Raw genomic sequence first — 20,771 nt, forward strand, 5'->3', positions numbered from 1 at the left:
AAGGGTTCACCAGGGCTCTCCCTTCCACTGCAGGCTCCACAAACTAGCCAAGGCAGGGCTGGCAGTCTGGGACTCTCCAAACAGCCCTCACCTGGAGCAGGTAGGGCCTGTGCTGGTAGGATGCAGGGTTGTCTGGGGAGAGCAGTATAGAGAGACAGGAGGAATGCTGCAGGCACCAATCATTTAAAACAAGCCCTGATATGGGGGCATAATTCAGGCGACGTGATGGAGGTGCCTGAGTGGGAGCAAGGGAGAGTTAAGCCCTCATAATAAAGCCAGAAGTCTGTTTTCTACCTGAGACCGGCAAGACTCATTCGAGGTGTGACCAGAGGATTTCAGGCACAGACTCCCGGTCCCCAGCAGCGAAAGGCCTGCGCTTTAATCCACTAAGCTTCTTAGCTGCCTTCCCCCTTCCCTGGCTCTAAATTCCTGCAGGGGTAAGAGGGCAGGAGGGAGGGGCATGTGAGGGGCTTGGAGGCGCTGCAGGGTGGTGAGGGGGGGGGCGATTAATGTCTATTAATAATGCTAATTGGCTAAAGCAGCTGCAGCAGCCCCCCCCGGGAGAGCTCCACACAACAATGCCGTGTTTGTGTGGAGACCTGGTAAAGCACCGGCTGTGCGGAAGAACACACAGCCCTCCCTTGCACGCTCCCGTGGGCTGGCTGGCAACGGCGAGGCCAGGCCTGTTTTCATTAAAGCGGGTTTAAGAGGTGACTTTCCCACTCGAGCCCTGAGCAAGGTGCTGGCGCCAGCGATTCCCCTGCCCCCAGGGAGCCCAACTCTGTGCAGGTGTAACAGGCGGGGCCGCACTCCAGTGTGTGGAGGGGGATGGAGGTTAGTGGGAGCCCCGGTCCTTCAGCTCTTGCTAGCAGCCCAGAGCCACTGGTTTGTCTGGGGAGAGGGAAGGGACAGCTCACCCCCTCCTCCTGCTCGCTGCCATTCTCTGGCCGCTACACCTTCTGGCCGCAACACCCACCACTCTGTCCCAGAGCCCCCCAACGCCCTCCCACAGCAGGGAGCGCCCTGCACTCAGCAAGGGAATGGGAACAAGCCTTTGCTGCCCCCCAGCCGCAGGAAATTCCAGGCTCTCTGTGTGAGGTCAGGTGGTCACCACTCACTGGAGGGCCCAGGGGGCAGGGCGGGGGAAAGCACAGAATCACAGGGCTGGAAGGGACCTCAGGAGGTCATCTAGTCCAGCCCCCTGCTTCAAGCAGGATCAACTCTAACTAAATCATCCCAGCCAGGACCTTGTCCAGCCAGGACTTAAAAACCTCAAGGGATGGAGAATCCACCACCTCTCTAGGCAACGCATTCCAATGCTTCACCACCCGCCTGGTGAAGTAGTTTTTCCTAATATCCAACCTACACCTCTCCCTCCTCAACTTCAGACCATTACTCCTTGTTCTGCCATCTGACACCACTGAGAACAGTTTCTCACCCTCCTCTTTAGAGCTCCCCTTCAGGAAGTTGAAGGCTGCTATTAAATCACCTCTAAGTCTTCTCTTCTGTAAACTAAACAAGCCCAAATCCCTCAGCCTATCCTCATAGGTCTTGTGCTCCAGCCCCTTAATCATTTTTGTTGCCCTCCACTGAACCTGCTCCAGCAAATCCACATCCTTTTTATACTGGGGGGCCCAAAACTGGACACAATACTCCAGATGTGGCCTCACCAGTGCCGAATAAAGAGGAATAACTACTTCTCTAGATCTGCTTGAAATGCTCCTCCTAGTGCACCCCAGTATGCTGTTAGCCTTCTTGGCTACAAGGGCACACTGTTTACTCATATCCAGCCTTTCATCCACCATAACCCCTAGGTCCCTTTCCATCGTACTGCTGCTGAGCCAGTCGGTCCCCAACCTGTAATAATGTTTGGGATTCTTCCGCCCCAGGTGCAGGACTCTACACTTCTCCTTGTTGAACCACATCAGAGCAGGTGAGTGAGCAAGGAAGCCGTGTAAGAGCTGCAGGGTGCACTCCCCATCTCTCCTGCACATGCACACACGCATTACAGCTTTCCTCTGGGCCGCAGCTTTCACAAGCATGCCAGCTCAGCGTGCACATCCATGTTTGGTGCTGCCGGGAAGCTGAATCTCGCCGGTGGAAAAGAGGCATTAATGCACTTGCAGCAGGGGGAAGAGGGATGTTTACTGAGTATGGTTGGTGAAGCCAAGGGAAATGGGCGCTTCACATGTAGCAAGAAGATTGGCGTTGGAGAGCTTGTCTGTCCTTTTACTCAGCACCCCTGGAGGCTATAGCAAGGCTGAGGGGCCCTTAGGCTGGCAGAGGCAGTAGGCTCAGGGATTTCTATAGGTGGCTTAGTCCCTAGTGCCACACATATTAACAAGGGTTACGCCCTATTGGTGTTGTCTACACGGCCTACAGCAGCGAGTCTCAGAGCCTGGGCCTCCCAAAACGGCGCTAGAAACAGCTGGGCAGCTACTGTGCCTCAAGCTCTGAACCTGACCCCACTTCCTGGGCCTCCACACCAGGCCTGGACATCTACATGGCTACTTCTAGTGTCACACCGTGAGCCCCGTTGGCCTAAGTCTATAAATGTGGGCTCCAAGATGCTGCCGCAGGCTCCCGCTTGCTGTATAGTCCTACCCAAAGCTAAGGTTTCCTATGTCTGTGTTTCCCTGGTGGCACCTGCCTCCCGCATTCCCCCCCCCCGCAAAAAGACAGACAAGAAGGATGGTCAGAGGAACTGTGACACTCAGGGAGATCGTGTTTTCCATTTTATTTTAAAAATATATTATTGTTATTATGTGCAGAATCAGACACAAGGCTGCACTGCTGGGCTTCCCCTTCCATCTCTTTATCCAGCTCTGGGACTACCAAGCAGAGAGTGGAGGACAGGGCATTGAGAACTATCCACGAAACTCTTTGAAACTCAGTGGCCCGTTGCCCAAGGCCGTGGGGAGAGTTGCCGAGAGGAGAAGCCCCCGGCTGTGCAGGTCTCACTATGGCGTTCTGCTGATCCATCGTGCAGAGGCCTAACCCCAAAGTTTGGTCAGGAATCCAGTCAGTGGCCCTATACCCTTCAGCACCTCAGGAAAAAGAGAGGAGGGGCTGGCTAGGGTTCTCCTTTTTCCCTGCCCGTATCACCCCCTGCAGCACAAGCACACAGTTCAGAGAGCGGCAGCCTCCTCCAGTTCTCCGTGATTCAGTTAGGCAGACTCCTTCCCATGCCACCAGCATCTGTACACCGGAAACGCCTTCCACTCAGCGTGGCCAGCATCACACACGTTGATCCAAAGAGAATCCACAGAACACCAGAGAATCTATTTACCACTGGCGTGTGCCAGACACAGGGAGTAAGACAGAGATGCCCCACCACGGGGGCACGCCCTGAGAAACTGCACTAGGTTCGTGCCAATCCGAGGTCACGTTGGCCCAGGAATGGGAAAGGACTGTGCGTTTCTACCAGCTCTGCTTCTGCCGACCCCCCACCAGAATCCACCGCTCTCTCTGGCCCTCTTTCATCGGATGAGGGGCGCCGACCGGTCGTTGGTGACGGTGGGGCGCAGCTTTACCGTGGCAAATGGGTTGGTGCCACTGGAAAGAGAAAGGAAAGCGGCTCAGGAAAGGCTGTTTCAGCACCACTCGGTGCAGTACAGAGAACGCTTTGGGGACAGCAGCAAACGTTCTTGGTCGGACGGCGCCCACCAGGGGCAAGTTATCCCTGTGGTTTCTACATCCCCGATTCTCTCCTAATAAGGTTCACCACCCTCTCCTTGCATGGGCCTGCCTCCTCCTGACTAGGCCACGCCCCCTTGCCCCACCTCCTCCTGACTGGGCCACACACATCCCTCCCTGCAGACACAGGTGACTCGCGGTAGCCCCTGTGTGACCCTGTGTGCTCCAGACAAAATTTTAATTACTAAATGGGGAGCCTCCTCAAGCCCCCTCCCTGTCCCTCTGGGTGGTCCCTCCCCCTGCAGGCACCAGTCACCTATGCCTACAGAGGACCCCCAATCTGCCAGGGCCGCTCTCCCCACTCTCTCTGGGTGGGACCCTCTTTTGCCCCTGTCCTGGTAGAGCCACTCCCCACCCTCTCCCTGGCCAGGAACGCCTGCTTCCTTCCACCCTCCCATGGGAGGGGGGCTAATCCCCACTAGCTGTGACACAGGAACAGAGAGGTAGCCGCATTAGTCTGTACTCCAACAAATCAAAGCAGCAGAAATATAGCACTTTAAAGCCTAGCAAAATGATTTACTGGGTGGTGAGCTTTCGTGGGACAGACCCACTTCTTCAGATCAATTTCATTTCCATACCCTATGTCAGTCTGCACTGGACATGAAATTGATCTGAAGAAGTGGGTCTGTCCCACGACAGCTCATCACCAAATAAATCATTTTGTTAGTCTTTAAAGTGCTACTTTCTGCTGCTCAGCTTTGACACAGTTCATCAGATGAACAAGTAGCCAGTGAAGGAGGGGGAGTTTTGGGTGGGGGGGGCAACAGCAAAAGTTCATGTAAGGGAGAACAGGGAGGTGGGCTTAGGTCTGCAGCACGGACCCTCCTCTCTCCTGCCCTTTGGTGAGGGCAGCAAGAGCTCCCCCTTCTTTTCAACCTGCCTTGGCTGCTGGCCAGCGTTTCTGAGACTCACCTCCTACCCTGCCAGTCAACCATCCCATCTGCCACTAGACAGCTCCTCCCACTTTGTGTTCTCAGAGAAGTTTAGCAAACAGAGAGGAGATGGGAAAGGTCTGTCAGAGCCTCCCTGTCGTCCCCTGGGCCTGGCGCAGCTTGCTCACTATGGTATATTTGCCAATGCTCATCCACAATACTTCTCAGTGTCCCGCATGTTGGGGCTTCCACCACCTCCCTGGGGATACTGACAATCCAGCAACTCTCACTCATTTGATTTCCTGTCTGAATTTCTTCCCATTCCTCTTCGTTATGCCCTCCCTTTGCACCGTTCTAAATGGGCAGCTCTGAGGGACTCATCATCTCCTCAATCTGGGAGCTCTTGCTCCAGTTCCTCCAGGAGAAGGCAGAGAGGGCCCTGGGGAACTTGTGAGAGGCTGAATGTTTTTCCCTTCTCTCATTCATTGTTCTATTATTTTACTAGTGATAGGAGTTTGGTCGACTGGGCAGTAATTATCAGGATCACCCTTTCTTTCTTTTTTGGAAGACCAGTGTCACATTCACCTCTGCAGGCTTCACTTACCGGGGGAAGAATTCAGGGGGCTGATCCTGCACAGCTGACTTCTGCAAGGAACCAAGACAAAGAGGTGAAAGCTGAGGCCAAGCACAGTGTGTAGTTTAGAGAGAGAGGCACAAAGAGAGGAGGAGGGAAAGAAACTAGGGATGTGAAAGGTTACCTGGTTACCTGGTAAGGATTAGCTGTGCTGGCATGCTTACCCAGTAACTGGTTAACACGAGGGCTGGACCTGACTGGAGCCACACCCCCAGGTCCTGACACATCATGGCAGGCCCAGCTGGAGCAGCCCACCCCCTGCTTTCCCGACCATAACGTGATGGGCTGGTCAGTCTTGAGGGTGGGCAGGATTTTAATAATTTAATCAGTGAACTTTCTAATGGGTATTTACTTCCCTAAAAGAAAGAGGTACATACACACACACACACGAGTTTTCAAAAATACATAAAAATATTAAACAGCCCAAGTCCCACTAATGGGATGACAGACTCCATTTCCCATTCTCCATTAACTGGACTTGAGCTTTTAAATAGCTTAGATTTTTTTTGAAAAATCCCACTAACGCAGAATTGCAGAGAACAAATATTGCCCTTTCCAGGCAGGGAAAGAGAGGATTTCATACCTCCTCCCTCAGGCTCCCAGTTCCCCGCCCCTTTTTTAAGGGGAGGTGCATTTCTGATCATGGGAGTTTAGGATCTGCAGAGCACAGCAAAGAGCAAACAAAACTGGAACTAGAATTCTCCAGCCAGCATGGCCAGAGATGCCGCCTCTGATCACAGGAGGGCCTGGAACACCATCCCCTGGCCCTGCATGCTGTCTACAGCCTTATATAGTATAGCGATACCACTGTATCCCAACATGCACTGCCCCAAGCTGTGACTCCAGGCCGCCCTGGAGGGACCAGCCCTAGGGAGAAGAGAAGAGTTCAGTCGCTACAGCCCATTTCATCTTGTTCTCTGTCAAGCCTCAGAAGAGAGTGAAGAATGGCACAGGTGAGGATGGGGCTTGTAATGCATGCTAGGTAATAGACTAAGCCTGCAACTTGTTCCACAGACATCAGCTAGGACAGGCTTTCACTGACTGCTGAGCTGTGGCTGGCTCAAAGCTGGAGGAGAAAGGCTCCCATTCCTTGAGCTGTCTGGGTTCCCAGCCCAGGGCTGGAATTAGTCACCTACAGGGGATAGGCTACATGCCCCTATCTCAGTACCATGAGCTGGGCAGACTTGGGCTTCACCTAAACCCCAGACCCAGCTGAAAAGCTGTATATTCCATTTCTCAGTCCTTTGAGCCATCCAGGTCCCACCAGCCTGGGATTGGAACTCACAACCTAGCGAACACAGACTCCATATCTCATCCCCAACCCCCTGTGGCACCCAAACCTCCACCTGCCTTCCTACCCCATTCTGGGTCCAAATCGGAACCTACGTTCTCAAGTGAGAGCCTCTGTGTCCTGTCCTCCACCTCGCTGCAACCTGAGTGCAGGCCCTCTGCTCCCTGGGCTACTGGTCACCTTCGCCATCCTCAGCTGTCTTTAGCAGGGGCACCCAGAAGAGCTATCCCCAGCCTCTACAGGGAAAAAAGGGTGGCATCTCTGTCAGCTAGTCCCCAGCCCAACGCCAGCACTCATGGTCCTACTGTTAGCAGAAAGAGCTGCTGCCCCGGAGCCACCAGAAATCAGGCTGGGATGTCATGGAGAAGAGGAGTGAACTGAAGGGCCCCTGCTGAGTAACAAATGAAAGAAATGAGAGGGGCACAGCAAGCCAGGCTGTCCCATGGGATAGGCCACAGAGTTGGCTAGGGATGGATGGACAGCAGCTGTGCTGAAGATGACTTCCTCTGGCAGGGAGGTTCAGACAGAGGGCCTGGAGCATCTGCAGGGCAGCTGAGCTTGGCTAGGGTGGATGTGTGGATGGATGGGAGCAGCCCTAAAGGCCCGAAAGCGTGGGAGAAATGGACGGCATTTGTAATGCAGCGATGACCCTTCCTCCCCACCAAGCCTGGCTGGAGCAGGTCTGTGTCATAGCATCACAGATATGTAGGACTGGAAGGAACCTTGAGAGGACACCAAGTCCCGCTCCCTGTGCTGCAGCAGGACCTATTAAACTAGACCATCCCTGACAGGCATCTGTCCCACCTGATCTTAGAGCCCTCCACAGATGGAGATTCCACAACCTCCCTTGGTAACCTGTGAACTGCCCTCATGGCTAGAAAGCGAAAGGGAAGGGCAGCGTTAGTGGAGGGCCACACTCAAGCCCACAGACCCACCCTGGGTGCTGCTGCTCAGGTTAGAACATCGTCCTACACACTCACCTTGGACTCCGAAGGAGCAGCACTCGTCGTGCTGCCCCGGCGGCTGCCGGCACCAAGAGAGGCTGGAGAAGGGTTTGGCAGCTGGGGCGAGGCAGCACTGGGGCGGTAATTTCCTGCTGTTGGGACGCTGGGGCGATCCAGGTGGCCATCCGTGCTGCGACTGCTTCGCAGTGGAAAGGCCCTGAGCAAGAGGCGGAAGGAGAGTTAAGAAGAAAAGGTATCAGAAAAGGGCAGAATCCAGATCTTGGGGAGGCTGCTCTGGGATCTCTCCCTGCAACACGTGGGGTCAGCCCCCTCGGCCTCCCAGGTTCTCTCCACAGGGAATACGGCCCCCGGGGAATCCCTTCCAAGAGGTTTCCAGAGGGAATATGTACCTCTAGGATTTACCTAACTAGACTTAAAGGCCCCTGGACATATTGTACCGCTGTCGGGAGAGCCGTAACAAGAGAAGCTTGTCACAGTGTCACCCGGCGTAGCCATGTCCAAGTGTGCCAATGGCCCTCAGACGAATTCTTGACCATGCCCAGGAGCCACAGCCTGGATGGGCAGCTCCACGCAGACATTGCATCCCGCAGGCATGCGCTAGCGTGGGAGGCACATAAACACACCCGCCAGCAGCTCCCATTACCTGGTAGGTGGTTCCTCCGGGTCTCTCACTCCCCCCAGGGGCTTTACAAAAGCTTCCGGGAACCAGCCGCTCCTAAGGGCCCAAAGACAGGGAGGACAATGAGCCTTTGGAAGGACGGGTTTCTTAGCATGCCATGGCATGTGGCCAGGTCTCTGGGGTGACCGTGCTCACTGCACAATGAGATTGCTAAAAGGCCACCAATCACCAAGCCCTTTGGCCCGCACCTGAGCCAACAAAATAGCCCTCAGAGCAACAGGTGGACCCCTCTAGCACTAGGTCAGGGCCTTCGTTCAGGGACAGCTTCGAGGAAAGAGCGTCATCTGCTAAACCAGCCCCACTGCCATGCTGGAGCTCCTGGGTTTTCCTGGGAGCCCTCCCCCGGCTGTTGGGAATGGCTTCATACTGGCTACAGACAAGGCCGACCTCAGAGACTAAGAACGGTCACGAGAAATCCCCTGGGACTCCCCTCCTCCAAAGGCAGAGGCAGCCGGGAGGAATGAGCCTCGGGTGGAAAGGCAGCACCTGGGTCAAAGCTACGTGGCAAGCAGGACGCCCCCCAGATTCCAGTCCGCACCCTGTTCCGCCTTGCCAGTGCCCCGTGTCCCCTGCTGAGTAGCAGTAACAGTTCCATGTGCCGGTAAGCACAGCTCCCCACCGGCGCCTGCTGCCTGCGTGAGAAACCCTTATGGCTAGAACACGACTGGTGTTGCTTTTTTAAGCGAGAAGGCTTGAGCCGGGGTGGTGGTAGCCTTGGAGCCTGGCTCACCAGTGCAGGCCTGCTGCCTTTGCCGGGATGCTCCTGCCTTCTGACTCAGCACCGTGGCAACAGGCTGAGCACACTTACGCGGATGATCCCTCCAGCCTGCCATACAGCCAGCCATTCTGCGCCTCCGGGCTCAGCACCGTGACGACATCCTCCATGTTGAACCCTAGCAGGGTGTGGTTGGCGCCAGCAGAGTGGGGCACGATTGCCTGGACTCTCAACGCTCTGCCTCCTCCTCCTGCTTCTCTTCCAGCCGGCTCCCCGAAGGAGCTGGAGCGGGAGAGCGAGCCTGGCAGGAGCAGCCAAGGGGAAAGAGGATTCAGAGGACTTCTTTCAACTCTAGACCTCCCCACAGAGTCTGGCTGGGAGGGACGCGCCACTGGTCGGATGAGAAGGCCCCAGTTCTCCCTTCAGCGCTGGGCATCCCTACCTCAGTCACACAGTTCCCTAATGGGGCCATCATCTCCCCGTGTGGCGATCTGTTCATTCACGCATGGGCTTCACTCCTATTCTCCACATACCCTTCCCTCTCATCCTGGCATAGAACAGGTGCCCTAGTGCACCTGGGACAAATGCATTCTGGACAGCTTTGTCCCTCCCAAATTCGGCCTGTGCCTGCTCACATGAGGTACTACCAGCCCCACATCACTGCCCCCATCTACCAAGTCTTACCAGCAGATGAGGTCCTCGGCAGGCCTCTCCTGGCTGTCTCTGGCTGGGGAGAGGGTCTAAGAAGTTCTGCAGACTCCTGGCGGAAGGGGCTTGAGCTATGTCCAGTCAGGGCTGAGCCAAAATCTCCCAGAGGCCTCTGGGGCTGTTGGCAGGAAATGAAGGTGAGCATGAGGCACCACACGCAAGAAGTCTCATGGAAGACGATTCTTCAAACGAAGTCTGGTCTCTAAAGGATCATATCCGTCCCCACCTCCAACGCTGTCTCATGCACATATACACACCCCCTTCCTCTCTCTCTCCATCCCTGACACCTCATCCCGGGTAGCGAGTGCCACTAAGGGACAACAAGCAGGAGATATTTGGAGATACAGATTAATGAGCTACCTGGGATTTTCTCCCACCCCAACAAATCCCCAGCCCCTGGGAAGAGCTGCACTGACCCTCTGTCTGGAGAGGTGCTAGCCAAGCTCTCCCTGCCCGTTACTGGAGAACTCGTTTGTGGGCATTTTTTTCACCTTGTCGAGGTGGCTGGGGGTCAGGCGGCCGGAGAGGTACCCCTGGCTGGGGGAGGCACTGAAGAGGCTCGGGGTGTGGCTGCTGCTTGGATTGCGGCTGGCCTCCAACTGCTCCTTCCATCTTGGCACCTTGCTCTGGATGGTGCTCCAGGCCTGGGGAAGAGGTAGAGAGAAGAGATCAGGGGAGACTGGGGGCAGACCAGCTCTGAGGGGTAAAGAGGGAATTAGAGAGTAGGGACCCAAAACAAGCTAGTGCCCAAGTCCCTTGCCCACAGAGGCAGCGCAGGTGGGACACTCTGGCTGCTCTAAGAGCCCCTTAATGCCCGCTGGCAGAAGGCAGAATGTTCTGTAACTCCCACCAGGCCTGACCCGCTCATTACACCTAACACATCGCTGTCACGGTGTGCATCTGTGCAGAATGTTGCGTGAAGTATCAGCTGACAGCTGGTGACACCCCCGTCATCGGCAGCACTGTGCGCCGAGCGGCCGGACGGGGTGCAATGAGCTGCGTGTGCGTGCCAGAAATGTGCTGTGTTTTGTCCTCGGGAAGCGGACGTGCCTGTTCTGGAGAGCGCGGAGGGGAAAGGGTTAACCTGCGGAGCAAAGCCGGGGCTGGCAGAGGGCTGGGGAGTTGGGCTGGCTGACAGACTGGCGTGGCAGGGAGCTGCCACCCAGTTTAGCACCAACAAATCTCTCTTTGTCTAAGGCAGAGGGATAGCAGGGTGATTTGCATTTCTGGATGCCCCGAAAACAAGTCGCAGCTGTCCAGGGCCCCTTGTCATCCCTCAAGGCCTCCAGTGGTGCGTGCTGCCTACTGCATGTATTTCTGCTCTTGCAGTCGCCAAGGACCCAGGGAGCCCCATCAGAGACCCAACTAGCCACTCACGGCTTCCAGTGAAGGAAGGCCTTGATGGAGGCCCTTACCACCTTTGGCAGGAGACAACCATGACAGAGATCCACAGACCCTCACTGTCTCCATCGGGGTGTCCGAACACAAGAGGTCCAATCTCAGCCTCCCCTCTCCACATACACATCGCTGGATATCTAAATATCCTCATAGCGGAAGGATCGCCCCACACAGCCCCACACGGAATCATCGAACGGTAGGACTGGAAGGGACCTCGGGAGGTCACCAAGTCCAGCCCCCGGCCCTCGCAGCAGGGGTAAGGCGCTCTGGCTGTGTTCCTCTCCCCAAAGCCAGGCCTCCTTCCTTCCTTACCCGGCTGTAGGCCTGCAGGAAGGTGCTGGAGAGCAGCTGGTGCTTTTCAGCCAGGAAGCGGTAGCGGCGCTTCTCCTCCAGCTCGGCAGCCCTCTGGCTCTCGGAGACAAACGCCTGCATCTCCGAGTGCAAATGCTTCACGTTCTCCTGGACGGAGGGGCAGGGAGGGAGAGAGGATGAGGGACTGATGTCCAGCCAGCACCCTGAGTCTGCACAGAACACTATTTGGCGGAATACACCCAGGGATCCCCTCAGCTGACTGGGTCATCAGGCTTTATAACCCCTTTGCTGTACTGAGGCAGCACACGGTGTCTCTGGGAGCAGCCCGGATCGGGCCCCCCATCTTAGCTTAGTTTGTCTCAGGAGGGAGCTGTACAGCGCCCTCTATGACAAGTAGGTCTCCTGTCGGTGGGGCAGCTTGCAGCCATTTCATCTCAGGGAGTGCCCCTTTGTGTTCTAGGGAGGGGAGAGGCCTAGAACCATCTAAGGCTCCACAGGTGTCATCGGCATCAACCTGTGATGGTCACGCTCCTCAGTCCCGGCTGCCTGGCGGTTCAGAGCTATCCTTTGCGCCCTGTCATGTCCCACCTTCATTTCCCAGGCGTTCTTGTCTCGAGTCCTCTCCATCCTCCACAGGTCCGACATGCACTTCTCCAGGTTGGCAGCTCTGTGCCGGTACTCCAGTTCATACCGCTGACAGCTGCTCTGCCAGGAGCACAGACGAGACCAGAGACAATGAGGAGAGCCTTCTAAGTCACAGAGGGGACTTAGGAACCTAAATCTCATTGAGAGTCAATGGGCCTAAATCTCTGTTGAAAATAGGACTTAGGAGCACACTGAATCCTCGCGACTGCGAAGGACAGCTGGCCACGTCAGCCCATGAGGACACGATCAGAGAGGCAGAAGGAAAGTCTCCAGCTGGCAAGAGAAGCTGCCCATCCCCTACCCCAGAGACAGCCTGGGATATCCTTGGAAACGCCTCAGAGATGGAAACATGACATGAACAGGCAAGGGGGTGAAAGTCTGAGCTGCTCTAAGGGACTTGCGGGAGGGAAGGAGCAGGAGCAGCAGCCATGTGGAGAGAGAGCTCCAGCACTCTCCTTAAGAGAGGGAGAGGTGGAAGCCTGCAAGGAGCTCAGGCAGAACAGGGACGGACTGGGGCTCACGTTGATGAACTGCACATCCAGCTTGGTGTTTTTCTCCATGTGCTGCACCAGGTCTCCATGGAACGTCTGAGCCTAGATGAGGCAGAGAGGCATTAGAAACTGCACCTCAGTTCCACTGTGCTATTCTAGCCACACACCTGTAGAGGAGCTGGTGTTACAGGGCCCTGCTGACAGCTTGGGGTGGGTGAAACAGGAGAGCAAGAGAGTGGCTAGGAGAACCACCCCACCCCACGTCTCCTGGTGGACATGCTTGGCCAGGCATCTTCAGATAGAGCCGTTACTGCCTCCCCCCATCCTTCTTTGTCTTGCCTAATGAGACTGAATGCCCTTTGGGGAGAAGGCTGTCTCTCAATGTCAGATGGGACCTCTAGACACTGCTGTAATACCAGTAACAACCACACAGCCAGGCAAAAGTTAATATCCTTGTTTTTCACAGTCCTCTCTGCCTCTGCTCCCACCCCCAGCAACATGACTGGAGTGGGAGATGGAAATATTGGCACTTCTGAACTAGATGCTGCCTAGATTACACCCACCACCCTCAGATCTGCTCCCCAAAAACTGGGAACAATTCACGCCAAACTCTTGGCCTCTGGCTACCCCAGCACCAATAAACACAGGACTGTTAGGCCAGCAGGCAGCTAAGGTCCACTCCCAGTAGAGATACTCACCACTAGCTCCAGGTCAGCATTTATATGCCTGTGGGTATCAGACATCTGCATCAAAATTTGACCTTCAAGAAAAGAGATCAAAGTAATATAGTCTGACCTTTCTCCTTGAGAGTATCATTCTCACCCAGAGAATTAGACCGAAAGGGCCATTAGCACTAATCACCACTGTTACAGGGCTGGGCCCAGTGTTATCTCAGTGCAAAGGTCCAACTAATATGGCTAGCTCTCTGCTGGGGCTGGGCCCAAGGAGTAAGGAGAGGGTGTCAGCCAATCTGCTGCATTCTACGGTACATATAACTGCCGCTGAATTCCTTTCCATAGCGTCACTGATTATTATGCACATTACAAACCACACCTGAGGGCGAATGGCTTAGCACTCTGTGGGAAACCATGGGACTAGCTCCCAGATTTCCAGTCTCTTGCACAATGGAATTAGAGGCTGCGATATGGGCCGCTTGTCAAGCAAGTGTGTACTTCACAGCAAGCCACAACCAAAGGACCTTTGGTTCACCTCCTCTGGGGCGCTTGGCATTGGCTACTGTCGGCAGACGGGATACTGGGCTAGATGGACCTTTGGCCTGACCCAGTATGGCCGTTCTTATGATTCTGCATGACACTGTGGCACAGGCTGAACATTAGGGGACAGCTTCATCTATGTTAACTATCCTGTTGGTTAAGACTCCAAACGGAAATGCAATAGAGTCTGTAGTGACACCCGCCTTATGTTGATATATGGTCTATGTAGTTTGCACAAGCGATTCTCAGCCTTTTTTATAAAGCGCCCCTTTTTTAAAAAAAATTGTAAGTACTCCAGTACCCACAATTTTAAAACACACATTTTTTTTTCTACCATTGCAACACTTTGTTTAAACAATTTAATTGAAACTGGCTGGTTGGAAGAAGTTGCCTTTTGGCAATAAACTTGCCATTGTACTTATGACTGTGCAAAGGGGCTAAATAAAAAATATTAGGTGAATATCAAATAAGTCTGATTTTTTAATTCATAAAAAAGATTGAGCAACACTGAGTTAATGTACCCTCTGGAAAAGCTCTGTGTACCCCAGAGGTATACGTACCACTGGTTGAAAACTACTGGTTTACACTACCCCTATGTATTCAGTTTGAGCTGTTGTGCAGATTTTTGAATGAATGAGGGCAGGTCTATACTACAGGGGAAGGTGGAATTAAGGTACATTCCAGCTATATTAATTATGAATTTAAATATTTAAGTAATTAATACAGTAAACCCCCGATATACGCGATTTCAACTCATGCTTAACTTGTGTTAATGAGAGTCAAAATCCTGGGGTTCCCAGGGGCTGGGGACTGGCAGGAGTGCAGCTCTTCCACCAGCTTCCCGCTCCAGTTCCCAGCTCCCCCAGCTGGGAGAAGCTGGGGACAAGCTCCTGTGCCCTGCCTGTCTGCCCACCCGGGCACACAGCTGCTTCTTCCTGCCTTCCCCTCGCTAGGGAAGCCGGGGGACAGACCATCCCTCCGCCCTCGCTGCTGCTCCCTGGCTCCCCGCAACTGTGAGAGCCAGGAAACTGACCAGCACTGGTGTGCTGGTCAGTTTCCCAGCTCCTGCGAGCCCAGGGGAGCTGGGAGCCATGCTGCCACCTGGTTCCCAGCTTTCCCTGACCTGCGCAAAATGTGAGGTACACGAGGTTGCCCAGGAAAACAACCCTCACATAATTTTGGAGACTTTTGTAGCTCAGTTGAGGCTTTTGTACTGTCTCCACTAAGGGCGGTCAACAGGAACACTCACGCCGGTCGACTTCCCTTACTTCTAACGAGGGACGTGAGTACCGGCACTGACTCGGTTGTCCTGTAAGTTCGACGAAGCACGTCCTTACTAGGAGCGCTAAATCAAAATCCACGGCAGTCGATCTTCCCTGTAGCGGAGACCTACCCTAAGTTGCATGGGGGGTAGTTACAGTGAGGGGTTTCTGTGCAGAAAGTGACTGGGGGGCGGGTTCAGGAAGGCATGGGAGGCAGCTAGGGCCAGTGAGAGAAGCATATTATTAAGATTTTTGGCAGCGCAGTTGCCACCGTTAGGGTTCAGCACTAACCCTCACAGGTGAATGGGGGCTGCCCTGTCTCTCCAAGTTCTCCATTCAGGCTGGCTGCAGATGTGCAAAGGCAGCGCAGCGCCTGCTCGGCTTGGTTCACATGTTCAGCGTTTCCCTCATTGCCGGAAGGATGTGGCACATCGCACGGGCTCGTGGCTCAGAATTCTGGAGTCTGGAGCAAAGCCCCTGGCTGTGAGATCCCCCAGGACCTCATGCTCTGCTCTCCTACACACAGCCGGAGGGCTGGGCTTCCGGCCCTGATGGCACATGGGGGAGTCGGGCCCACTGCTCTGAGGGGGTCGTGCTCTGCAAAGCTGCGTAGGTCATCTGGCTTTCATGACTTAGGAGCAGTGGGGACCAGGGTTGCCAACTTCCTAACCACACAAAACCACACACCCTAGCCCCCTCCCTGCCTCATGGCTCTGACCCTGCCCCCTCCCTTTTCCAAGGCTGCATATCCGGCTCACTCCACCCCGCTTCCCTCTGCTGCTCACTCTCCCCACCCCTCACTTGCTCATTTTCACCAGACCAGGACAGAGAGGTGGGGGGCAGGAGGGGGTACAGGGTCTGGGCTGGGACAGCGGATGAGTTTGGGTGCAGGAGGTGACTCCTGGTGGGGGCAGGGGGACGGGGGAAGGCTGTGGGGTGGGACCTGGGATAAAAGGTTTGGGGTGCGGGAGGGGGCTCTGGGCTGGGGAGCAGGGCTGAGGGGTTCGTAATGTGGAAGTGGGGTATGGGCTGAGGCAGGAGTTTGGGGAATGAGTGGGGGTATGTGCTCCGGGCTGGGAGTGCAGGCTCCAGGGTGGGCAGGGATGTGGGAGGGGGTGCAGGTGCAGGCTCTGGGAGGGTGTTTGGATGCAGGCTGGGAGGGAGTGGGGTGCAGGCAGGGCTGTCCTTAGACATATGCAGCTGCATGGGACACCCCTAGATTTAGGGCACCCACAGTGGTGCCCCAAATTTAGCGGTGTCTTATGCTGCGTATGCCTAGGGAGGGGACAGTAAGCAGCTGGGGGCAGCTTGGCTCCAGTGGCCCCCATCCCCCTGCATGCCCTCAGCACCAGGGCTCTGGCAGCTCCCAGTCCCACCCCTCCCCGTGGGCTCAGCACCAGCCCCTGCTCACCAGGTGGTGGCGAGCAGCTCTCGTGGGCCAGAGGACTCAGGAGGAGATGGGGCAGCCGCCCAGCCGGCAGCTAGGGAAACATGGCACTTCCCCCTTCCAAGCTTTCCAGCCGCCCCTGCTGAGCCCTCTGACCAGTAGTCAGGCCGCCTGCTGCTGCTCTCCCACTGACCTGAGGCAGCAAGTGAGTTGCCAACTCTCCCGCACCAGAGGGACCAAACACCATTGCATCTAATGGTGTCCAGTCCCGCCATCCTGGGAGAGTTGGCAACCCCCTGCCCCTCTCAGCTTCTGCCCTGTAGGTCCCTCTCATCCCATGGAGCAGGGAGCAGGGAGTGCCAGTGCTGGGCTGAGGAGGGCACCAGCCTGGCACGCGCAGCCCTGATGCTGCAGGGGGTGTGGGCTCCGGGAGGGCGCATGGCGGTGGGTGGGGGCTCGGGGCTGAGGCAGAGCTGTGAGCTGTGAGTTGTGCTTATCTCCGCCAGCTCTCTGGAAGTGTCCACGTGAATGGCCAGTTCCTGGGTGGAGGCGCGACTGGGCAGTTCTGTAGCACGTGTGCTGCTTCCGTCTGCAGGCACCGCCCCCGCGGCTCCCAGTGCCGACAGCTCCTGGCCAATGGGAGCCGTGGAGCCAGCGCACGTGGCAAGGACAGCTCACGGAACTTCCTGTCTGTCCCGCCCACAAGGAGCCGAGGGACACATTGCCACTTCGGGGAGCTGCCCAGAGCCAGGCTACCCCTGCCAATTGAACTTTAATGCCCCAGTCCACCAGGGGCCCTTTTTGACTGGGAGCTCCAGCCTGAAACCCAAAACCTGACACCCCGATAGAGGCTGGGACTGCTGCCCAGACCAGACCTGGCACGTCTACGGGTTAACAATGGGCATTGCCGAGCAGACGCCACTGGCTCCTTGCCCAAAAGAGGCCTTCGCTCCTGACGCTGCTCTGTGCGAGGGGAGCATTGGGATGCTGAACGTTTCAAACTGAACTACCCCAAAGAGGTGGTCGGCAGGAGACATCTTACCCAGCATTTGTGAGGTGGAACTCTGCAGGGCTCGCTCCCCAATCTTCTGTATTGCCTTAAAATAGACGTCGGCTGCCTCCGACAGCGCTGCAGAAAGAGCAAGAGAGAGGGCAGCTGGGTCAAAGCTGCCCTAAATTACCCTGCGCCAGCCTCCTCCTCCTCTGCCCTTCTTCTTCAACTCTTCCCGTCTTTGCCACTTCCGGGCCTCATCACCCGGGCTGCCTTCCCAGAACCTCAGAACAGACTTGCCAACCAAAGGGGATGCTCCAGGCACAATCCCAGCTGTCCCCCCAACCCACGACGCACAGACTGGGGAAGAGGCAGCACTCACCATGGAAAGCGCGTAAGTAGTTGTTGCCCAGGTAGACGAGGTTCTCCAGGGCAGGGTTAAACTGCTCCAGAATGCTCTGTTACCCAGCCGCGGCGGAGAGAGGGGTGAAAGAACACAACAGTTAATGGGCGCCAGCTCTGCACCTCAAGGCCTGGAACAAAGCAGGCCCCTGTCCTCTGTGCGATTCGCCTGACAGAGCTGCAGCCTCGTCTTCCCACTGCTCGATGGGGAGGCCCAGCTCTGGCATTGTCTCTTCCAGCTGAGAGCAAACCTGTGGGTAGGGTGACCAGGCGTCCCCCCAAGTGCTACTATCCTCACCTAGAATCTAGTGGGTTTCTTCTCACCCGCGGGTGGGCATCACTTCCTGGCAACCACGTCCTGAGCATCAGGGACCCATCACTTGGTAGGAGTCAAGGCATGGGATAGGCTTAACCCAGCGTCATAGGGCTCCTCGCTGTATTAATTGAAGGTGCGCAGGGGTGCACAGTACCCCTTATTGCACACCATGCTGGGGCAGCAACCTGCAGACTCGGACGTGGGAGCTGCACAAAGCTGAGGAGAAGAGCCTGGAGCAGAAGGGACGCTCCCTCCCTCCTGCCTAGCAGGACGTGGACTTCTGCAGGAGTCCTTTAGAAAGAGCTCCAGGCCTGGCAGAGTCTTTACCAACAAGGTGTGTTTTGTAATTTGGTCCGGACATCAGAGCCCAATGAGATTGGTCTGGTCCCTCAGACAAAGAGCTGCCCAGCCGCTAAGCTACCCTCAACTTGCAGTTAAGAGAAACTAGTCTCTGGGCACCTTTGGTTCAATAGGGATCTAATGCTTGTCTGCAGTTGCTGGAACTCTCTATTGTTGAGAGGGATATTTTCCTTCCCCTAAAAATTCAGCTGCCAGCGATAAGCAGGCCCCAGGCTGTATGCACACAGGCAGCTGTACATCTGTAACTAGAAAAACACCTGTAACACCGTGCACGCATGAGGGGATAAAGGACTAGGGCTGGACTTACACTGGTGTAGCCCAAGGATCAGTGCATTTCAGCAGCAGCCCTGGGAACCACAAGTTGCGGGCTAAAAACTGCAGCATGCTGGGAGAACGTCCAGTTCCTGCCCAGATGTGCTCTCTGCCCCCGGCAGGGTCTCAGCAGAGACTGAGCTGGATGCAAGATGCAGGTTACAGGCAGGCAAGGGGGGGCTGCTGAACGGTGGTTCTGCTTTGCGCTGTTTTACAGAACGAAGCCTGTTCCTGGTGGTTTGCCTGAGTGGGTCTGGTCTGAGGTACACACACATTAATACACAGCGCAGCACGCACCAAGGAGCCTCAGATCCAGTCTCCCCCAGTGGCACAAGGCTTCCCCTATGCTGAATAACCTCACACTGGGCTAGTGAGCAGGCAGAGCTACACTGGCAATCCCTGATCCTTGGTGACTCTTCAGATATGCATAGATAGTCACACCAGCCACGTCAGAGCTCACGCAGGGGAGCTTTCTGGCCTCTCTCTCCCCGTGACGTCCAACACAGGCTCCCCTCGCCGCATGTGGTGACTAGGAGACGGCATTGTGGTGAACAGGGCTCTTGGAGCACCGAGCCAGGGCGGGGCCCTCTCTGGAGTGCCGGGCCGGAGTCGGAGCCTCTGCCTTGGGCCCCTGCTGGAGCGCCAGGCCAGGGCCGGAGCCCCCTGCGGTATGTCCTGTGCCGGTAGTGGGGGATGCAGGGCAAGAGCGGGGAGGCCTAGGCAGGCACTCTGCCTCAGAAAGGTTGCTGACCCCGGGCTAGGGGGTGCCTGGTCTGGGGGAGGGACAGGGTGTTTATGTGGGGGGAGGAAGTGGCGAAGAGGGAAAGATGACTACCACAAGTGTGGTGATCTTTGTACTCCTGTAGGCCACCGCTGCTCTAGCATACGCCTTCCCTGGACAGCTTTGCTTCAGGGCGCCCCCGCCCCATGCAGAGCACAGCTGTTAGCAAGAAGCCTTTCCTGTCAGTGGCAGGTGATTCGCCCCTCCAGTACCGAGGCAGAACGGCTCCTCCTGTTGTATTCTCCAGGGCTTTGATCAGCCTAGTGCTACAGGTCCCAAGCAATGAGGCTTCCACCCCGGCTCTGGAGAATGTGCCACGGTCCAGTCGATGGGCACCGTCCAGGGAGGATTTCTGCGCTCGGCCAAAATGCTGCTCCACGTCAGTGTCTTTCCTGCTTTTCCCTCTTGGATCACTCCCGTCTCCCTCCCTCCTTCCTGGGACAGGCCCCCAGCTGAGCCTCTCGAGCTCGCCCGTGGCAGGGATTCACTGGGACGGCTGCTCTGCCTCGGTACTGCAGAATTAGCCCCAGCGCTGCTGGGTTCTGTGCTGAACTACACCACGCGTCCTTTCGGCCATTAGTCTGCTCCCACGCCAGAGTCACAGAACTGGAACGATACAGGCCCTGACCCACAGATTTTTTCCAAAGCAAAATAAATCAATTAATTTTAATTTAATCCCCCCCTCGCAGACCGCATTGCCCTTGCGCTTTTAAAACCTTTATGAAAGACCCTTCAGCCCCATAGGCCAGTCAACCAGTTGGGAACAGCTCTTTCATTCCCCTTCTGGAGGCAACGGCTCACCTTGTAGATGGAGATTGTGGCTCGGTAGGACTGTTCCATCTCACCAGCAGGGAGGTGAGGAATGCCCAGGGATGGAGAAGTTAGTGGGGAGAGGACAAGTGGTCCTCAGACTCTCCAGTTCCCAGGACCCAGCGGGGTTGAGACTGCCTCTGCCAAGCACGGCAGCACACCAGGAAGAAACACGGGCTGAGAACACCACAAGGGGGTTTGGTTTAATAATTCACCAGTGAGGCTGTTAGAACTTGAGCCTGGAATGTAACCAGGCACCGAGGACAGAGGAATCCTGTGACAACTGTGAGGGTCATGTGACTTTCCTCTTTTAATTATTTATTGCAGGTTTCGGTATACAGCTCGCCCCCCCCATTACCCTGGTCAAGCCAGCCTGTGTGTGCCTCACCACTAGTAACACAGAGGCCGATTGGTGCCGCTTTATGACCACTTCCTGCCTCAGACCGTACAAGCTCACTGTGACAGGGTGGTCCAGGGGCTTTGTGGAGATGTATTTCTGAATCACATCGCTGGCCTACGTGCTTAGTGAG

At 55.8% G+C, this 20,771-nt stretch overlaps 1 protein-coding gene and 1 long non-coding RNA gene across 5 annotated transcripts; one reads left to right on the forward strand and one right to left on the reverse strand.

Moving 5' to 3' along the window:
* Positions 1-2,722: 2,722 nt before the first annotated feature.
* Positions 2,723-20,373, reverse strand: BAIAP2L2 (BAR/IMD domain containing adaptor protein 2 like 2). 4 transcript variants are annotated; one of them, XM_074983900.1, is made up of 14 exons: positions 20,233-20,373; positions 17,643-17,718; positions 17,312-17,398; positions 13,105-13,166; positions 12,437-12,508; positions 11,859-11,975; positions 11,271-11,417; positions 10,052-10,204; positions 9,537-9,678; positions 8,946-9,153; positions 8,102-8,173; positions 7,474-7,654; positions 5,173-5,213; positions 2,723-3,555 (listed from the first exon to the last, which is right to left on the reverse strand). In XM_074983900.1, exons 1-14 carry the CDS (start codon positions 20,269-20,271, stop codon positions 3,480-3,482), a joined length of 1,473 nt encoding a protein of 490 aa, XP_074840001.1. In that variant the 5' UTR covers positions 20,272-20,373; the 3' UTR covers positions 2,723-3,479. The 4 variants fall into 4 exon arrangements, with proteins under 4 accessions (XP_074840001.1, XP_074840005.1, XP_074840004.1 ...); XM_074983904.1 differs by lacking the exon at positions 20,233-20,373 and having other exon boundaries at positions 11,859-11,970; positions 13,105-13,132; positions 17,643-17,838; XM_074983903.1 differs by lacking the exon at positions 20,233-20,373 and having other exon boundaries at positions 11,859-11,970; positions 17,643-17,838.
* LOC142007292 (uncharacterized) lies at positions 19,152-20,771 on the forward strand. The gene is made up of 3 exons (XR_012643913.1): positions 19,152-19,318; positions 19,679-19,810; positions 20,569-20,771. It is a non-coding gene; the product is annotated as an uncharacterized LOC142007292 (long non-coding RNA).

This window comes from Carettochelys insculpta, chromosome 1, assembly GCF_033958435.1.
Source record: "Carettochelys insculpta isolate YL-2023 chromosome 1, ASM3395843v1, whole genome shotgun sequence".
Taxonomy (NCBI): Eukaryota; Metazoa; Chordata; order Testudines; family Carettochelyidae; genus Carettochelys; species Carettochelys insculpta.